Genomic DNA, 21,175 nt, shown 5'->3' with positions numbered 1-21,175 from the left:
TGGCTGTCCTAGACTCACTTTGTAGACCAGGCTGACCTTGAACTCACAGCGATCCGCCTGCCTCTGCCCCCTGAGTGCTGGGATTAAAGGCGTGCACCACCACACCCGGCCACGTCAAAAAAATTTTTAGTTTAACTTAATTATTTTATATGTATGAATGTTTGCCTGTGTGTACATATGTGCACCATGTGCGTGCCTTTGGAAGTCAGAAGAGGGTGTTGGATCCCCTGGGACTGGAGTTACACATGGTTATGAGCCACTAGACGGATGCTGGGAACGGAACCTAGTTGATGTTCTTAACCACTGAGCCATTGCTCTAGTGCTATAAAAGCTCTTAAAAAGTATTAGTTCAGTACATTCTACAGAATTTTGAATAGAGGTACTGTAGTAACATGGAAAATTCAGCCAGCAATGATTCAAAAGGCCTGTTTTTAAATTTCTAAAACTTTCTTTCTGAAATTTTACTCCAAATATGCACCAATCACTTCCCTTTCTTGGCTTATTTCTACTCTGTTTGCTTTAAGGAGCCTCTCTTGTAAGAGTAACAGTAGAAATCTTGATTTTATAAAGTAGAGAGAGATTCTCTGAGCACAACAGAGTCATTTTCTACAAGAAGAAAATTCAAAGAAAGAGGTCCAATACTTTATTTTGGGACAAAATAATAATAATAATAATAATAATAATAATAATAATAATAATAATAATAATAACCATCTTCATGCATGTATACTCTATTTCTTTATCTGATTAGAGACTGGGGAGTTAGAAAAGAACCTAAGAGCCCTTAGGGTCAAAAAGGAATGTAATTGTGGTCATTTCTGTGTAAAATACTAACCGCACAGTGGTGACAGCTGCCTCTGCTCTGTATGTGTATTAAAGGTACTGGTGAGTTTAACTGCTTCTTTTAAGATTAAGTAGCTCAGTGTTATTCACTTGCCATCGTGGGTCAAAAATCCATGTTGATGCATTTAAATTTATAATGGTGCTTTGCTTATTGAGGGACTCCTGCCCAAGGCTTTATGTTCTCACTGGAAATGTGTACACTTAGAGAAAGAACTGTAGCTGTGAGCATGTGTGTAGGTAGATGCATGCTAGTGGATTCCAGGAGTATGAATATGTAAATATCTGTTAGCTGCATCCATTGAGGCAGCCTGGGCAGTAATGCTGCTACCACAGCAGCAAACACACCTAGTCCTGCAAAATACAATGATCCATTAAAAGGAACCAGGACATCTCAAGAAATGGCAGCACTCTGCCTGGGACATCTTAATTATGCCAGAAAGTAAAGGTGTGCCAAGAATAGGAGCCGTGTTTAAAAGGCACAGAATCTGCATGATGGGTAGAGAGTGTACATAAGACTTCACAATGTGTTTCATATTTTAAAATGCTCAGTAATAGAATGTTGGGAAATAACTCAAAACACAAAGACACAGAAGCAAGAATGAATGAAGTTCCTCCCGAGCAAACTTAGGAGAATTTGATCGTTAAAAGAGATAGCTCCTTGCTTCTCTGGCAGAGGAGGATCCTGGTTCAGTTCCCTTTGATGACAGTTCCTTTTTTTTTTTTTTTTTTTGGTTTTTGGTTTTTGGTTTTTTTGAGACAGGGTTTCTCTGTGTAGCCTTGACTGTCGTGGACTCTCTTTGTAGACCAGGCTGGCCTCGAACTCAGAGATCTGCCTGCCTCTGCCTCCTGAGTGCTGGGATTAAAGATGTGTGTCACCACTGTCTGGCTTGATGCTGGTTCTTAAAACACTGTCTTCAGGCTTCCGTGGGTACCTGCATGCACACGGTGCACATATACATACATATAAACAAAATAAAAGAGGAAGGAACCAAGATAAGGCTGAATGAATGTGTATTGCCGACACAGGCATGACTATATCAGTGAGCCAAAGCCTCAGATCCATGGGTGTGTCAATGCCCTCTTCTGCTTTGAAAGACCAATGTATGCAAAAACTAGCAATTGCAGTTGACAATGCTGCCTACAGAGACCTCCTATCGACAGGCGCAATGACGCACACCTTTACTCCCAGTACTCGGGAGGCAGAGACAGGCAGACCTCTGTGAGTTTGAAGCCAGCTTGGTTTACAAAGAGAGTTCCAGGATAGCTAGGACTATTACACAGAGAAAGTCTGTATCCAAAAACAGAGAGAGACAGAGAGACAGAGACAGAGACAAGAGAGACACAGACGAGAGAGAGAGCATACCAAGACTAGCTAACCCCTCCCATTGGGCTATGTTCTGAGGTTCAAGTGGGTTATTGCATGATTGGCGCCCCTCGGTCAGAATGCTCACGATCCATCTTACCCTAACTTTTTTGTACCCACGTCTGTCCTTTCTTCACTCCCTCACCGCCCCAGTCAGGTTTGTAGAAACCAAGCAGATCATGATGCAACAAAAAAGACAAGACAAGAAAGAAAGAAAGAAAGAAAGAGAGAGAGAGAGAGAGAGAGAAAAGAGAGGAGAGAGTGAGAGAAGCAGAGAGAGAGGAGAGAGAGAGAGAGAGAGAGAGAGAGAGAGAGAAAGAAAGAAAGAAAGAAAGAAAGAAAGAAAGAAAGAAAAGGCCAGTCATTGCTTTTGCAGAGGACCCTAATTCAGTTCCCAGCACCCAAATCAGGAAGCTCACAATTTCCTCTAACTCCAGTTCCGGGGTAACTGATGCCCTCTTTTGGCCTCTGTGAGCACTGCATGCATGTGGTGCATATACACATGCAGGCCCCTCACATAACTAAAAAATAAATATAATTGTAAAACATAAGTAAATAAATAATGGAAACACACTATAACCAACTTAATAAAGTGGAAAACTCTAGATCCAGTCGTATAAATTATGAATTTCTAAACAAGATTATTTAAGGTACCTTGAAACAAGATCGCTTCAAGAAGTTTCCTCAGTAAATACATAGTAATTACAAACATGGAAAAAGTAACCTTTCCCCTCATTTGGCAGGAAGCAATGAAAAACAAATACAGACACATATGAACACACAATCATTTGTGAGAGCCCGCATAGATACCTAATTTAAATCTAATCACGAATAAACATCAGACAGATTCAAAATGAAAGGCTTTCTATAAGAAGTGTCAAAAGTGTCAAGGTTGAGCTGGGCGTGGTGGCGCACGCCTTTAATCCCAGCACTCAGGAGGCAGAGGCAGGCGGATCGCTGTGAGTTCGAGGACAGCCTGGTCTACAGAATGAGTCCAGGATGGCCAAGGCTACACAGAGAAACCCTGTCTCGAAGGAAAAAAAAAGTGTCAAGGTTGTAAAAGTAAAAGACTAAGATTCTTCAAGTATCTAGAACGTTAATTTTGGAACTGAAGACCTTTAGTAATAAACAGCATTATTGACACAACCAACAAAACGAATGTATCACATGAAGAGTGTGGCTAAGATAGTCACTCTGACTATGTAGAAGACGCTCAGGGACAGCGTAGGCTGACGTTAGCAACTGAAATCTCAAAACGGTTCAGGGGAGTAATGTTTTTGTACTACATTTGCAACTTTCTTGTAAGCTTGTTTCGAAACAAACCAAAAAAATTTTTTACAAACTCTTGATTATGAAAAATACATCTAATTCCGGGCCACGGATTCCGTATGCAGTCGTTTTACACTTCAGTTTCCATCACGGTTTTTTAGGGTCTCTTGTACTGTAAGATTCCATTATATCCTCTTACAGCTCCGGCCCTGTCTGAATTTTTCCAGACTCCCTTAGTGTCTTTGACTTAGAAGCTACCCAAGCCGCAACCGTAGATTCTGGCCGGCGACAAAAAAAACCAAGACAAAAATAGTTGTGGCCGGAATCTCCGGACTGCAAGACCTAGGCCGTCCTAGACGACACTTCGGCCTCTGGCTCCCCCATCACCCTCTCGGCGCTAGAGTAGTCATGCCTGCCACAGTGTGAGCTCTCTGGCTCGGCGGGCGGCTGGCGGGCCTGGGCGCGGGAGGGGCCGGGCGCTCCCAATGGCCGCTCCCGCCGCGCTGTCAGCCCCTCCCGCCCTCTCGGCCCCGCAGTCGCCTGCGGTGAGCCTAGTGCTGCCCTGCTGTCGCCGAGTCGCTAACGTGGCACCGCGGGGACAGGTGTGAGCTCCGGGCATCTCTGCGGACCAATGGGGGCGGGGGGGGGGGTGCGGCGAGGCGCCTGGGGGCGGTGCGTGTAGGGGCTGAGGAGGGGCGTCTGGAGCCGGGTGGCGCGGGACCCCGGTGGGCGCGGTGCGGGGGGCTGAGGACCCTGCCGGGGTGGGACCGAGCCGAGGTGGACGGGGTCACGGCAAGCAGCCACAGCCCAGACACGGGGGCTGCCGGCGCTGTGGCGGGTACCCCCTCAGCACAACAGGTAGGCGGGGACGGCCGCTACGGGGCCAGGACGCGGGAGGGGAAAGTCGGAGACCGGGTCGCCGGCACCACGGCTGGGGACCCGCCCTGCGCCCTGTCGGCCCCCTGCAGCAGGGAGTGGATGTTGCCTTCTGTTGCCAGAAGTTTCCAGGTCTTCCTAGCAAGGAAGGAAAGCCTTCGCCAGGGGTGTTTGCGGAGTCGGAGTAAACGTCTGGTTTTATTTTCTATTTATTTGCTTATTTCACCTTTTTAAATACCAGCAAGACATCATTTCAAGCGATTGTAAATCTTTAGGAACTTCGTAAAGCAACTTACGGTACTTACTAAGCATAACGTGTACCTCTGGCACGTTAAGGTAATTTGAACTGTCAGGTCACACAAATCAGAAGGCGTGCAGTCCTTCGGGTTGTGCGTGCATACTAGGCGCCTTAAGGAACTTAGAATGTAGAGATCGGGAGACGTTCAAGGAAGTGAAAAGGTCCTGTGCAGTTGGGGACTTTGAGAAACAATACTGGGAGATAAAGTTAGGGAATGAGTCATTAGCGCTGGGCTTTATATGGATGTAGCCAGAATTGTCTGGTTTTATTTCCCAAACATCTTAGGAACTATGTCGGAAGATGAGATTTGATTTCCTGTTTATTTATCTTATTTGTTTGTTTGAGACAGGGTCTCAAGCCTGCCTCCGCCTCCAGAGTGTTGGAATTTAAGGGGTGTGTTAACACACCTGGGCAGAGAATGAGATTTTTTTTTTTTTTTTTTAGATAAACATCTAAAGTGATATTTACCTTGTTTTAGAGCCGTTGACTGTTTTAACCAGGTAGAGCCGGGTGTAGTCCTGCACACCTGTAGTGATGGTGTTTGGGAGGTTGGGCAGAAACAGGTAGTGTTCCCAGCCATCCTGGGCTTATGTAGAGAGAGCCACATCTGCGTAGGCTGTTTTACTAAGGGGCAGAGAATCTGGAGGCTGGATTTGTTGTGTTTGGAATGCAGTTATTTTACACAGGTGGCTGTAGGTTAGGAATAAGCTCCTGGCTAACCTTTGCGCTCTATGGTCCTAGACTAGGGCACCATTGCATGTTTTAGTGTGTGATTTTACCGTGTGTGTGTGTGTGTGTGTGTGTGTGTGTGTGTGTGTGTGGAGAGGGTAATGTACACATGTATGTGCAGGCACTTAGGCCCACGAATATGTACAGAGGTCAGGTGCCCTGCTCTCGCTTTCTCCTTTTTTTGAAACAGGGTCTCTCTCTCCTTACACTGGAGGATAGGTAGTGGCCGGAAAGCCCCCGCAGCCTTTCTCTCTGCCTGCCACAGCAAATGCAGTTAGAAGCACCTGCCCTTACCCGAGTTCCATGTGGGCTTGCTCTCAGGCCTTCATTCTTGCTCAACCAGCCTTCTTACCTGCTGCAGCGTCTCCCCAGAATCCCAAAGTACCTTTAACATTTCTTAATTATTATCTCAAAGTAACCTCATCAATTTAAGCTGATGAGTATGCTCTCTGTGGGAAAGTGAAGGCTCTTTGTCTTGGCCCTGTGCATCTTTGTCTCCACCCCCCACCTCCTTTCCAGCTTCATTTTTTAAGAGGGCAGTTGCTAACCTTCTCTACCCTTTCTTATGACTAAAATAAAGGGTTATCTTCTGGATATCATATGCTCTTTTTTGTTATTGCTGGGCCTTTTGTTTTTTCTGAGACAGGGTTTCTCTGTGTAGCTTGGCTGTCCTGGACTGGCTTTGTAGACCAGGCTGGCCTCGAACTCACAGCAGTCTGCTTGCCTCTGTCTCCCAAGTGCTGGGACCACAGGTGTGAGCCACCATGCCTAGTTGTCTTTTGTTTTGATTTTAAGATTTATTACTTATTATGTGTACAATGTTCTGTCTGCCCACCAGAAGAGGGTACCAGATCTCATTGTAGATGGTTGTGAGCCACCATGTGGTTACTGGGAGTTGAACTCAGGTCCTCTGGAAGAGCAGCCAGTATTCTTAACCTCTGAGCCATCTCTCCAGCCCCTGGAAATTCTTGCTAACCTGTTTAATGACATTTACTCTTGTGTGATACGTTAATAGTCTCATAGTATCATTAAAGAATTTGAGTAACTTTTTACTGAGACTCTAAGAAAAGAAAATACAGCCAAAAATCCCTTCTGAGGATCCTCTGGAATTGTAGAGCCAGTGTAGTGCTGCCAGGGGTGTGGCTTTTCTGCCACTGTTACCTAATTTATGGTTCTATCATTTCAGTAGTTTGGTCTCTTGGGAATGAAGAAAGGGAGGATATTTTTTATGTTTCTCCAACTGAGTATTGCTTTAATCTCCAGTCTCTCCCTCTTCCTTGACCCTCAGTCCTCTCTTTTAACTCATGATATCTAGCATAAGTTAGTTTGGCTCCAGACTTTTGCCTTAAACATGGCTGGTGACAGCTGGATTACTAGATCAGGGGGACGCTACTGAAATGGAAATGTAGACCTGAAGTCGTAGGTGTTTCTGCAGCAAGAGTCAAGTGGGATCGCTTCTTGGCCTTCTGGCTAAGGTCAAGTGTAGAACAGAATCTGAGATATTAGAACTCGGAATAAATACTCAGGAGGTTGAAGTTGAACGTGTGTCCAGAATTACATATTTTAAGCATATGATAAGGTACAGAATCTCTTTGTCTTAATTCCGAAGTCCAAAAAGCTGTGAATTGTTTTTTGTTGAACTCATTTTTAGCATGGCTTGAACTGATTATGGTGCTATTTGTCATCATGTAGTTTATCGTCTGTGGATATTCATATATTTTACATGCACACACGCACATACTTGCTGTAGAAATAGCAGTTAGTTTGATGACGGGTCTGCCCACAGCAGCATGGAGGTTTGATGCAGTAGACAGTATATGTGCTCTGTGAGACTGAGGGGGGGGGGCTGGGAGGGACCTGACAATAGCTGCCAGCAGCAGGCAAAGGAATAAGGAGTTACTCCAAGGAACTGTCACTGCGGAACGAAGAGCCTCGCTGGACATCTGACAGGAAGTGAGAAGCGGTGCCTGCCAGGAAAGCCCTCAGGAAGGTGTGGCTCCAAGAGATCAGACATGTGTGAAGCTCCATGCTGGATATTCCATGCAAGTTGTGCTGTAAATTCCCAGTGGAAGCATCGTGCCTCTTGGCCACGATGTAGAGCCGTGGACCTGGAGCCGTGAGGATGAGCTGGGATGTTGGGCCTCGGGTGGTCAGGAGTGAATCTGTGAATGTTAGCTAGAACAAAAGCAGAGGAATCTAAAGCAAACTGCGTCTAACAGTAGAACAGGGAAGTTCTAGGTGGCAGATTGTGCAAGCAGCAAATACAAGGATAGTTTTCTTGAAAAATGAGTAAGATTTCCTGTCCCTGCTTGCAAGTTTCTGCTGTGCTTGGGGTTGAAGAGATGTGTACTTTACAGCGCCCCCCCCCCCCTGCTTTTACACATACCTCTCCAAATAGTGTTCCATTTCTACCGGCGCTGTCACCTGCCTGCTCTGGGTTCGTCCCGTCCTCAGGGGGGCTGCCCTTTCACACTTAGTGCACTATTCCTTCCACTCTCGCTAAAGTTGAGATAACTTATTACTCGTGTTGAAATGGAATGAACAGGCAGGCTTTGAGGGATCTATGTCAGCTTTAAGAGTTCTGGGGCAATGCGCTGTCGTTTAGACCTCTTCGTGTTTTACTCTCTGGTACTGGACTTTCCAGTAGGTACCAAGTGCTGGACAGTGTCACGTTTAGGAGTGTGGGGAGATGTAGACAAGTAAGCTTCCTTTACCTTAAAATGTGTCTCTGGGTTCTTGAATGTCCAGATGAAATCTTCCATCTCAAAAAGAGATGGGTGAGTTTGGTATGTGGGATGGAGATTTTTTTTTTAAAGAAACAAGTTTTGAGGAATACCAAAGCTGAACTGACACTTGGAGTACTTACTGACCCTCTGTCCAGGTTGGGAAGACTGTCTGGAAGCCAGTGTCTTTGAAAATCCTAGTTCTTGCAGGAAAAGCTTCAGAGTAGTGGAGACAGCAGAGCAAAGAGAAGAGAAAGAACAGCAGGTGGTAAGTGTGATAGGATACTTGAGCAGGCGCGGGAGTCACTGTCATTAACAGCAGCACTTAGAAACTGTATAAAGTAGTTAAAGGAACGCAGGCATTGGAACTGGGCGGAGATGTCACTTTCTTCTACATAAATAGTGTTTTAGTTTTCAGCAAATTTTCTTCCCCTCTCCTGCCTCTCAAGGCCCTTCCTTCTTTACTGGTGATTAAACCCAGGGTCTTTTGTTTGTTTGTTTGTTTTTTGAGACAGGGCTTCTCTGTGTAGCCCTGGCTGTCCTGAACTTACTCTGTAGGCCAGGCTGGCCTGAAACTCAGAGATCCACCTGCTTCTGCCTCCCAAGTGCTGGGATTAAAGGTGTGCAGCACCACCGGCCAGCTTAAATCCAGGCTTTACCACGGAGGCATACCCTCAGCCTATGGACAGATTTCTTTATCCATTTCATCTTTGTCTGTAATAATACTACTTAGTAATGCTTGGGCTGGGTCCAGTGCCACAGGTCTGTAATACTAGCTGCTTTGGAGAGCTAAAGAGAGTGTGAGCTGGTTAGTTGTTTTCACCTGCTTTGGGACCCTCAACTCATTACCAGTTGATATAGATGGGCCCAGGCACTGTGGACAGTTTTATCCCTAGCCCTGTGGGCCTAGGTTACATAAGAAAGGTAGCTGAAAACTCTTAAGTGGTAGAGAATACATAAGTTGTGTTCCTGCGTATGAAGTATTTTTTAACGAAAAATAAAAATTTATGTAAATTAAAAAAAAAAAAGGTGGCCAGGCGTGGTGGTGCATGCCTTTAATCCCAGCACTCGGGAGGCAGAGGCGGGCGGATTGCTGTGAGTTCAAGGCCAGCCTGGTCTACAAAGTGAGTCCAGGATGGCCAAGGCTACACAGAGAAACCTTGTCTCGAAAAAACAAAAAAAAAAAAAAAAGGCATCTGAGTTGGGAGTGGTGGTACACATCTGTAATCCCAGCACTCGGGAGGCAGAGGCAGGCTGATCTCTGAGTTGGAGGCCAGCCTGGTCTACAGAGTGAGTCCAGGACAGCCAGGGCTTCACAGAGAAACCCTGTCTGGTGGGGGGGGGGGGGGAAGAAGAGCTGGGCATGATAACGCACACCTTTAATCCCAGCACTCTGTCTCAAAACCCTGTCTTGGAAGAAAAGAGAGAGACAGAGACAGAAGGAGACAGACATTCTTGGGCTAGAGAGATGGCTCAGAGGTTAAGAGCACTACCTGCTCTTCCAAAGTCCTGAGTTCATTCGCAGCAATCACTTGGTGGCTCACAACCGTCTCTAATTCCTTGGTGATGGTCAGTGATGGAAGGACGAAATAAAAGCTCTTTCCTTCAAGTTGGTTTGGGTCTGTTTCTGGTTTCTCTGTGTAGCCCTGGCTGTCCTGGAGCTCTCTCTGTAGACCAGGCTGGCCTCAAACTCAGAGATCCACCTGCCTCTGCCTCCCTACTGTTGGGATTAAAGGTGCAGCCCACCACGCCCAGCATTGGTTACTGTTTTATCGAAGTAATAGAAAGTCAACTAGGACAGACACTGGCACCAGAGGCTGTGATGTTGCTGGAGGGTCCTAACCATGTGGGCTTTTATGTTTGGACTGTTTTGAAGAGGACTTGGGAGCTTTGGGTTGGAAAAGCCATTGAGTGTTCAATTTAACAACCCATTAGGGGAGCTTAGAAGATAAGAATGCTGGGAGGGGTGCAGACAGTGGAGGCCTGGCTTCTGAAACTTCAGAAGGAAGTGGGAGTGTGTCTAGTGAGGGCCGTTTGTGTGATGTATTTGAATTTGAATGTGTGGAAATGACACCTCTGATTTATTGTGACAATAGATGCTGCTTAGCCTGGGCTGAGAAGTCAACTGTGATCAGCAAGAGAGCAGGATTTCCGAGGTGACGTCTTTGGGGAGTATTTCCTTAGGGTCAGCAGAGAGAAGTTGTGCTTCAGAGGGATTCAAGGCTCAGCTAGGTGTGGTGCAGCTGTTGTTCCAGCTGCTCAAGAGGCTAAAGCAGGACTGCAAGTCCAAGGTTAGCAAGGCTTCATCTTAAAAAAAAGAAAAAAGAAATGTATGTCTGAGCATATTGCTGTGTGTGTTCACTTTCAGCAGATAAATCAGTTCATAGTCTCAACAGAATATAAGTGGAAGAGGAAAATTAGGAAAGTGAAACTCCTCCCTGTATGTAGGGTGTGGTTATGCTGAAATGTAAAGGAGGTAACTGCATCTGTAGCCATCTTCCTAAAGCCGGACTTCAGGCCACAGCCTCTGTCTGCAGCGTGTGTGCTTTCGCACTGCCAGGGCAGCTGTGCAGACCTCAGAAGCAGCCTGAGGTGGGAAGGCGAGGGTGCCTAAGAGCTGCTGCCTGCTGCTGTAAGAGCGGCCCACGTGAGGGATGCATGGAGGCATCAGTGGTGACTCTGCCCTGCTTATGGGCTCCAGCTTTTTTGCTGAATTATTTATTATCACATTGTATTAGCTATTTTGCTTCTTGATAGATCATTTTACACCACAATATTGCTGCTGTCTAAGGGAGAAAAATGTCTTTTCAGCAGTACTGCTAACCTGAAAAGGTAATTTGATTCTTAGATTGTCATTTGCCCTGGTGATTACAAGAACATCTCTCTTGGCACTAAGGCTATTTTTCCTTCTAGAGTCTTAGATATTATGGACAAAAGTACTGTATGCTTAGACTTCTTCTAAGAAAATATTTCTCTGGCATATCTAAGTTCTGTCCTTGATTGTGAATATTTTAGTCAGTTCACCGTGATAATATTTCTCCGTGTGTGGCATACATGCATGTGAACAGGCTGTGCAGACAAGTGCCTGAGCGTGTGGAGGCTGGACGTTGACCTCAGGGTTATTCCTCGGTTGCTTTCCACCTCACTCACTGAGGCATGGTCTGCCAGTCGAACCCAGAGCTCCTCGTATGGATTTAGTCTGGTTTGCTGCAAGGATGCCCTGTTTCTCCCTCCCAAGTGCTGGGATGATAGGTCCCAAGCCCACTTAGCATTTACAAGAATGGGTTCTAGGATCCTAACGCTGATCACCACACTGTGTGGCAAGCACGCTAGCCTCTGGGCCATTCACCCGGCCCATTTTGGTAATTTAAGAAAGGAAAGAGCTTTTAAAATAAGACAGAAATCATGTTATTTCTGTAAAATGAATTCTTAGCAGCTTGGTTTATTAATCTTTTAGTTTGTTGGATACAGGATTTCACATAGCCCAGGGTGGCTTCAGCTCAGCTATGTGTCTGTGGATAAATAATCCTCAGCTACTGCCTCTACTTCCCAAGTCGTGGCGTCACTAGCCACACCACCATGCCTGGATGCTTGGATTGTTCTTTGCCCCTTAAAAGTGATACTTCAGAAAATAAACTAAGCTGGGTTTGGTGTGGTTTTGAGTGACTCTCGGCTGCCATGCCATAAAGTAGTATTAGGCCTCTTGGCAGTACCTGTTGGGAGGCGGCTAAAGCACAGGTGTGAGAAGACAGTTCCAGGGGGACACAGGTGGGTTCTGGTCAGGCATGTGGCCTGGAATCTAGACATGGGTCCAGAGCAGCTGACACAAATAAGATAAAATGTGGAATTCAGAATCTTTTCAAGAGTCTTTCAGCTAGGTAGTAATTGTGGTGATGATCTGACAGTGTAAATATGTTATTACTAGGACTCACTCAGAAAGGGAAGAAAAAAAAAGAAAGAAAGAAATAAGCCTTCCTACATCTCTCAGCTGGTTTTCTAATACATCTTACTGGCTTTTCTATGAAGATGCTTAGTTTTGCTTAGGGAACCATAGGCATGCATTTTATGTATTTTAGTTACCTGTAGCAGTCACTCTATATGTTGTGACGTATTTAATGTGTTTCTTTTTGGTGCATTAGAAAACTTATCTTCTGTGTATGTTCTCACATGGGCTTTGTGTCCGTGATGATAGCTGCTTCTCCTGTAGGCTGCTATGCGTTTGTTTCCTAAAAGGATCCTTGCTGTGTTCAGAGACAGGCTCCTGGGCTCAGATGAGCCTGCTCTCTCTGCTGCTGCAGTTGCTGGTCAACATATTTGTGTTGCCAGAGTGCAGTAGTAATAGTATTTGTTTGTTTGCTTTGTTTTTCAAAACAGGGTTTCTCTGTGTAGCCCTGGCTGTCCTGGACTCACTTTGTAGACCAGGCTGGCCTCGAACTCACAGAGATCTGCCTGCCTCTGCCTCCCGAGTGCTGGGATTGAAGGTGTGCACCTCCGTGCCTGGCTTGAGTAGTAGTATTTTTAATAAACTTCATTGCACTTGGAGGTGTATGTGCCATCATGTCGCTGCAGAGTCTAGAAGAGAACTTGCAGGAGTGAGTTTCCTCCTGTCACGTGGGTCCCGGGGATTGAACCTGCGTTGTCAGGCTTGCTGGCAAGCACGCTACCTACTGAGCCAACTCTCTGACCCTCGGGCAGTATTATTTATTTAATTATTTATTTGCAGACAGCTTTTGAAAATTACTTGAATAACTTTTCTGCATTTTATTGTGATATTTTAGAAGTACAAAAAATAGACTAGTAAAATGACCCCTCTCATGTCCACTACACACCTGCCAACAGTTTTCCATATTTATAGTCGAGTTAACCGTTTAAAAATACTTTACTATAATATACTTAAGCACGAACTTCCTTAAAAATAATAAAACAACCCCATACTCATAACACCTGTTAAAATTCATGTGAATGTATATGTCGTGTATAATCTAGAAAGACTTAGTGTACCAAGGGTACGCTGGTGAGTGTGTCTCACTATTAAGACTCCATTGGGTCTGGTGAGACAGATGTAACCCATACTTTACAGCCCTGGAAAATCCCCAAGTGCCATCAGAAGAAAATGTTTGTTCACAACTGAACTCAGATACGATGGCTGCTGGGGAGATAGGACGGCCCTAAAAATGCCTCAAGGTACAAGTGGTTCTTTACTAGACAAAAGCAGACGCTCTGGAGACCCGAACCAGAGACCTAGGGAAGTGCTCAGCTTCACTACAGGGTTTTAGTAGGATGTCCAGCTATTTGGTCACTCGTTAAATGCCTTTGACACGTCTTAATAAACAAGCATTTAGTGTACAGTAAATGCTGAAAATCTAACACTGAGCTCATTAGCTGACCCTCCAACTTGGAGAATTTAAGTGGATTTTCTCTTGGTTTTAGTGATTTGGTTTGGTTTGGGTTTTGCTTGTTAATTATCTAGCCTGTTTGGCCTGTGTGTCCTTTTGAGAGAAGCTACTGAATAGGAAGATGAATTTGGGTCAGCTGACTTGAACTTACTATTGGGACCTTTCTTGGACTCACCCTGTGGCAGTTCTAAAAATATACTCAGCTACTCTTTTACTTCTCATAGAAATTTCCAGCATTCTGATTGCCTTCCCTTTACTCACCTTTCAAAGTGTGTTGCTTTCCCATTGCAGGTTTTGTTCCTTAGGTATATTGACTGTGTTTATAAACAAGAAGCCTTGTGACCAGCTAAGCTGCTGCAAGGAATGGAATTAGCTCATAGCTTGCTGCTCAATGAAGAAGCATCCAGTCAACTAGGTGAAGTCCAGAAGGCTGAATTTATTTTTGAGTGGTTGAGATACTTGGAGAAGCTCTTGCTAGCAACAAGCAGGGTGGGTAATGTTCAAAAGCTGGTTTTTGTTCTGTGCCAGAAATGTTTGGTTCCATTTGGTTCTTTTCTTTCTTTGTCTATAGTCACCTATTGGTTTGTGAAAGGTAAAATTTCTTAATACTTAGCAGTGAGCGTGGTGGTACACGCCTTTAATCCTAGCATTGGGAAGCAGAGGTGGGTAGATCTCTGTGAGTTCAAGGCCAGCCTGGTCTACAAAGTGAGTCCACGACAGCCATGGCTATACAGAGAAAACCTATCTCAAAAAAGAAAGAAAAAAAGAAAGAAAGAAAGAAGAAAAGACTTAGCAGTGAAATACGATGGGTTCCTTGTCCCTTCTGAAATGTCTGTTTTTAAAGTTTACAAGTTCAAAAAAGCAGAAAGAAGTAGCAAAAAATAAAAAATTTTTAAAAAATTTAAAAAAGAGAAAGAAAAAGAAAAACAGAAAGTGGCACATGCCTTTAATCCTAGCACTTGGGAGGCAGAGGCAGGTGGATCGCTGTAAGTTCGAGAGGCCAGCCTGATCTACGAACTTAGTCCAGGACAGCCAAGGCTACACAGAGAAACCTTGTCTCGGAAAAAAAAAAAGCCAAGAAAAGCAGAAAGAAATGAACCAATATTTGTTGTATTACTTTAAAAATACCATGTAACACTTGGTCAGAGTGCTGGCCTAGTGTGCACTGGGGCCTTGAGTTCACTCTCCAGTACTGCAAAGTACATAATACACAGCCATGCACCACTTAACCACAACCCCATTGTATTATGCTTCATCTTCATTATCTTCTGCATCTTGTGTTTCTCCAAATACATAACGTCCTGATGTCCTGTGGTGCTAAGCAATCCGGTTGGAATTTTATTTTCAAAAGCTATAAGAAATACAAGGAGAATTTGAATCAAAAGCCATTTTATAAACATAGTCCATCTCATAAAGCTTATGAAATAGATACAAAGAAAGAAAACTGATTTCTCATGCTGTGTGCCTACCTTTGGCCGTGTTGCGTTCATGGACACAAGGTGACAATTCTAGATACCCTGGCATCCCTCTAAAATGAGGATGTTTTACATAGTCACAGCATTGTCTGTAATGCAAAAGTGATATGAACACACTGTTCATGGGGAAGGTCTGGGTTATACGTAGCCAGCACTGCATACACACACACACACCACACCACACACACACCACATGCACACACATGCACACACACACCACACCACACACACACACACACCACACCACACACACACCACATGCACACACACACATGCACACACACACATGCACACACACCATATACACACACATCACACATAACACACATACAGATACACCACATGCACACAGCACACACACGTACACACACATGCACGGATACATGTAGAATTAACAAAATACAAATGTTAATTTAAAAACTGATTTTAAATCATTTGAAGACCATTCTAGTTCTGAAACAATTACTTATTGTTATCAGGCTCTATAATATAAAAGATTTGATGAATTTGCTTATCTTCAAGAAGAAATTAAACAGGACTTCTAGATTTAGGAAAATAAGCTTAACAAAAGATAAAATTCTGGGGCTAGAGAGATGGCTCAGTGGTTAATAAGACTGGCTGTCTTCCAAAGGACCCAGGTTTGATTCCTAATTCCCACATGGCAGCTTCCACCCATCTGTCGTTCCAGTCCTAGGATATCTGATGTCTCTTCTGGTTATTCGTGCGGTGCACCAGTGGGCGTGTGGTGCATACGCACAAGCCCAACACCAACACACATAAGATTTTTTTTAAATAAATAAAAGGAAAATAATTTTTCTCAAGATAGGGTTTCTCTCTGTAGTCTGTCTACTAATTGAACAAATACTAGGTTGTGGACTGACTTGAGGCTGCAGTGAGCACTTGAGTGCCATTGGCGTCACAGTGACTTCTTTTTCAGAGAGTAATGCTGTTAGCATTTCATGCATTCACTTGTAAAGAAACAATGTGCTAGACCTACGGAAAGACTTGACTAAGTCAGGAAGCTACCCCAGCACTCAGGTAGGCAGAGGCAGGTGGATTGCTGTGAGTTCGAGGTTAGCCTGGTCTACACAGAGAGTCCAGAACAGCCAAGGCTACACAGAGAAACCCTGTCTCTGGGGGTTAGGGAATAGCTGGGGGTCGGGGATGGGAGAAAGAAAAAAATCAGGAGGCTGCTGTAGGGTTAGCTCTTGTTCTGGGTTATAGGCCTCTGCCTTACAGTGTTCATGTAAATAAATGGGGGAGAGTTGGCTTAGTAAGAAGCTTTGAAATCACAAATTTGTGCATCTTTCAAACAGACTTGGATGAAATAGAGCCCTATCCTGGTTAGTGTGTTTCAGAGTTTGCTTTTGGTGATAGCCAAGAGAAGAGCCACTTGTTAGCATAGCACAGTGTGGCAGTCACCAGCTTACTCATGAGTGTCATTCAGAATGATGCAGGGTTTTCCCAGGAAGGTCCCAGGTGGTTACGTTAACTGAGTTCCCCCTCTTCCTTTGCAGAACGATGTACGGGAGAACCAGAAGACACTTGTTGAACAGCTCTTGTCCTTGCTGAACAGCTCCCCGGGGCCTCCCATGCGCAAGCTCCTTGCTCAGAATCTCGCCATACTTTATAGTATTGGAGACACGTTTTCTGTTTATGAGACAATCAATAAATGTAATGATCTTATTCGTAGCAAAGATGACTCTCCAAGTTACCTTCCCACCAAACTGTAAGTTAAGCATTAAAACCTAAAAATACGAAATCGTTTTCTTGTATGATTTTTCTAAAGTATATAACCTTTTATAGTTATTTTGAAATTGAACATACGTTCATTTTGGTTCCTTTTTTTTTTTTTTTTTTTTTTTTTTTTTTTTTTTTTGAGACAGGGTTTCTCTGTGTAGCCTTGGCTATCCTAGACTCACTTTGTAGACCAGGCTGGCCTTGAACTCAGAGAGATCCGCCTACCTCTGCCTCCCAACTGCTGGGATTACAGGTGTGCACCACCACGCTCGGCTTTTAAATTTTATTTTTATTTTTATTTTATTTTATGTCTTTTTAAAAAAGATTTATTTACTTATTGTTATGTATGAGTATCTCTGAGCCATCTCTCCAGCCCCAATTTTATGTCTTTTTTAATTTATTATTTACTATCTCTGTCTGTCTATTTAGAGGCAAGGTCTGTCTGTGTAGTCCTGGCTATCCTTAAACTGCCTATGTGAATCAGGCTGGCTTTGAACTCACAAAGGTCTACCTGTGTCTTTCTCCTGAGTTCTGGAATTAAAGGTATTTTCCACCATGCCCAACTTGGTTCAATTTCTAATCTTTTAAAAAAACATTTAGCAGGGCACTGGTGGCGTACTCTTTTATTCTAGTCTCAGAGGCAGGCAGAGCTCTGAAATCAAGGACAGCCTGGTCTACAGTGCTAGTTTTAGGACAGCCAGGGCTACATAGAGAAATCCTGCCTTAAAAACAAAACAAAGCAGTCGGGTGGTGGTGGCGCATGCCTTTAATCCCAGTACTTGGGAGGCAGAAGGCAGGCAGATCCCTGTGAGTTTGAGGCTGGCTTGGTCTACAAATCAAGTCCAGGATAGTCAAGGCTACACAGAGAAAAACCCTGTCTCGGAAAAAAAAAATTTTTTTTTAGAAGCCGGACACGACAGCACACACTTGTAATCCCAGCACTCGGGAGGCAGAGGCAGGCAGATCTCTGTGAGTTTGAGGCCAGCCTGTTATACAAAGCAAGTCCTGGACAGCCAGGGCTACACAGAGAAACCCTGTCTCAAACAAAAATTTTTTAGGGAAGCTGGAGAGATGGCCCAGCAGTTAAGGTCCCTGTTGCTCTTACATAAGACCCAGGTTCAGTTCTCAGCATCCATATATGGCTTGCAACTGCCTGTGTAACTCCAATTCCAGGGGATCCAGGGCCCCCTGTTAACCTCCACAGGCACCAGGCATGCATAGGATGCACATACATGCATGCATGTAGAACACTCATACACATAAAATAATTCATAAAACATAATTCAGGGGCCAAGCATATCTAACTCAGTACTAGAGCAGGTGCCTGGCATTTGGAAGGATTAGTAACAATAAGATGGACTGTCACTCAAGGCCTAGCATTCACAAAGGGCATTGGCTTCAGCCCCTGATACTGTAATCAATAAACAGCAGCCAAACTGCTAATTTAGACATGGTCAGTCTAGCTTTGAGGTTGACAACATCTTCCTAAGTAGGTGAGTGTTTAAGAATGTGTTTTTGGTTCTTCGGACTTTGTTTACTCTTTTATTAAGTTCTTAATAGTAAAGACAAAAGAAAGTAGCGGTGGCTGCAGTGAAGGAGGTGGAGAGAGGGCTCAGTGGTGACGAGCAGGAAGCTGTCCTCCAGAAGACATTAGTCGGATTCCTAGCACCCATGCTCAGCAGCTCACAGCTGCTTCTAACTGCAGCTCCAGGGAAGTCTGATGCCCCCTCCTGGCTTTTGTGGGCACTGCACTCACATTCACATGCCCATACACAGGCATACTCATGCCTTCATTATCTGAAGATAATCCCAAAAGAGTAAAAGTGCGACCACCAGAATGGCAGAAGTTTTTCTAGTCATGTTTATATAATCCTAAGATTTTCATACCTGCCCCCTTGTTTGGTCGTGACTCTGTTTCTGATTTAAATGTTGTTCCAGTGCTGCTGTGGTGTGTTTGGGCTCCTTGTACAAGAAGCTGGGTAGAATACTGGCTAACGGCTTTACTGATACAGTGGGGAACATTCTTAAAGCCATGAAGAGCGCAGAGGTAAGTCCATCTGAAGAGTGACACAATAGCGTTTATATGTTTGTTCTTCCTGGACTTAACAAAAAGCTTACATTTTTAGTATGCAAAGTATCCATCTATAAATTAAATATATCTAGACTATGCATTATACCTGGAAAATAGATTAGATATTATACAGGCATTGGAAAGGAGTAGCAGTGCATAGTTAGAGGGAAAGAGCCTGGGGATCAGGGCCTGGGATGTAGAGGGCCTTGTACTGCCAGGCCAGCGGAGCGTAGTCTCAACCTTTCCCTCATGGATACTGCAGCATTACTCCCTGAAGCACCTTTTGTTTCTAAGACTGACTATTAATTTAACCTCTAAGATCCTGTAATCTCTCAACAACTGTAGTTTTACCAAGTTTGGGAATTAAGCTTATATATTAATCAAAAAAATTTAAGTCTTATCTTTCCTAATATTTAGGGATAATGTGAAAAGATCACAACAGATGCTCTTCTTTCTCTGTTAGAGAGGCAGTCTAGAAAGCAGTCCTGAAGTCATTTATAGAAAGATAGGCTGGCTTCACATTTCTGAAATGCAACAAGACAAAATGTGAGGAAATTAAAACAAACCATTGACCTTAACATTTGTACTAGAGTCAAGACCTTAAGGGGTGAAGTCTGCCTTACCAAATCTCCCAAGCAAATTACTTTTCAGCAGTGGTTTCCAAAAGGTTGAGATGTCTGGGGAGACTTTGGTTTTATTCATGGAAAGGGCAAGTCTCACCATGTCCTAGACAAAGAACATACACCCCCTGACTGCTGAGAGGAGGGGGGTTGGTCCTCAGCAGTGCTGAGCCCCAATCTGTTATCCAAGTGCTCAGCCCTGAGACCCTATGTAGGAGCGATCATAAGAGGGCTCAGCAGGCTGCATTTACATCTATGTGATCATATGTTCATTCAGTTTTCTCATTTATAAGTCGAGGGAAAGGAAGCTAAGAGGCAGTGGGAGTGAGGCGTAAGCTCCTGCCAACACACTGTCAAGAAACAGCAGTTCTTCAGTCAACTTTGTACAGTGGCCTTCACTTCCAGAGGCATCTTGGACAGTTAGTTAAAGCATCATCAATAAAGGGAACTGCTGTTTCTTGACAGTGTGTCCGCAGGAGCTTACACCTCACTCCCACTGCTTCTCAGCTTCATTCCCTCGACTTATAAATGAGGAAATAAAATGAATAAATTAAAAATTACATAGCTTTTTTTGAGACTTAGAAATAAAATCCAGATACCTATGTAGAGGTGTGTGTGTGTGTGTTTTAGAGTTCTTTATTTTTATTTTATGTGTTTAAGAGTTTTGCCAACACATGTACATATGTACCACATGCATGCCTGGTGCCCCTTGGAGGCCAGAAGAGGGCACTGGACTCCCTGGAACTGGAGTTACTGGGGATTGTGGGCTGCCGTGTGGGTGCTGGGACCTGAACCTGGGGCCTCTGCTGTAGCCGTCACTGATCTTAACCAATGAGCCATCTCTCCAGCCCTTGTTTTTTGGTGGTGACATTGAACACAGAGCCTAACTGGACAAGTGCTCTCACTGAGGAACACCTATGGCCCAGGTCAGAGCCTCACAGAGTGCTGGGACTCTGTTGTGTTAGATGTAACAAGTACAGACAGTATACATGTGTATATATCGATATATATATAGACACCTTAATGTCTTCCATCTGAGCTAGACACACTGCTTAATGCTGTTCTTCATGTGGACTTTCCACGTTCTTTTCTTTCTGGCAGTCTCAAGGCCGCTATGAGATCATGCTGAGTCTGCAGAGTATATTGACTGGGCTGGGCGCTGCTGCCGCACCTTGCCACAGGGATGTTTACAAGGCTGCTCGGTCCTGCCTAACAGACAGGTCCATGGCTGTCCGCTGTGCTGCTGCCAAGGTAAAAGGGTCTACTTGCCACTTTCCCACACCGTGTACAAAGAGAGTGACGACCCCTCTGAAAGCATTAGAATCAGGAGCATGAAGTTGAGCTGCAGCCCTGGGAATCAGCCCAGGGGTCTGCTGCTGGCATGAGGAGCCACAGGCCAGAAAAGAAAGTCAGACTTCTATGTTTACGGATGCATTGTTTGCCCTGTGTCTCTTTCATACATATGTGAACAGAAATATGTTTGGTAGATTTATTATTGTAAAAAAACTTTTTTGAAATTATTTTGATACAGTTGAATAGGTAGTACAGTGAAGTTGCTCTTTTGTTTGTTTGTGGTTTTGTTTTTTTGAGACAGGGTTTCTCTGTGTAGCCCTGGCTGTCCTGGACTTTCTTTGTAGACCAGGCTGGCCTCAAACTCACAGAGATCCACCTGCCTCTGCCTCCCAAGTGCTGCGATTAAAGGCATGTGCCACCACACCTGGCAAGGACTTTTAAAAATATGCTTCTGGGAATTAAAAGCAGGTTTTCCTCTT

The 21,175-nt window shown here is 44.3% G+C and overlaps 1 protein-coding gene across 1 annotated transcript in view; it reads left to right on the top strand.

Moving 5' to 3' along the window:
- The first annotated feature begins 3,941 nt into the window (after positions 1–3,941).
- Heatr5a (HEAT repeat containing 5A) overlaps positions 3,942–21,175 on the top strand; it is a 105,106-nt gene continuing 87,872 nt past the window's right edge. The window contains exons 1-5 of the mRNA XM_051145883.1: positions 3,942–4,077; positions 13,789–13,986; positions 16,490–16,701; positions 18,651–18,759; positions 20,505–20,654. Of these exons, the coding sequence (XP_051001840.1) occupies positions 13,861–13,986; positions 16,490–16,701; positions 18,651–18,759; positions 20,505–20,654 (597 nt within the window). The 5' untranslated portion in view covers positions 3,942–4,077; positions 13,789–13,860. The remainder of the gene's footprint in view (positions 4,078–13,788; positions 13,987–16,489; positions 16,702–18,650; positions 18,760–20,504; positions 20,655–21,175) is intronic.

Source organism: Acomys russatus, chromosome 1, assembly GCF_903995435.1.
Source record: "Acomys russatus chromosome 1, mAcoRus1.1, whole genome shotgun sequence".
Classification (NCBI taxonomy): Eukaryota; Metazoa; Chordata; class Mammalia; order Rodentia; family Muridae; genus Acomys; species Acomys russatus.
This window is presented reverse-complemented; position numbering and strand designations above follow the sequence as displayed.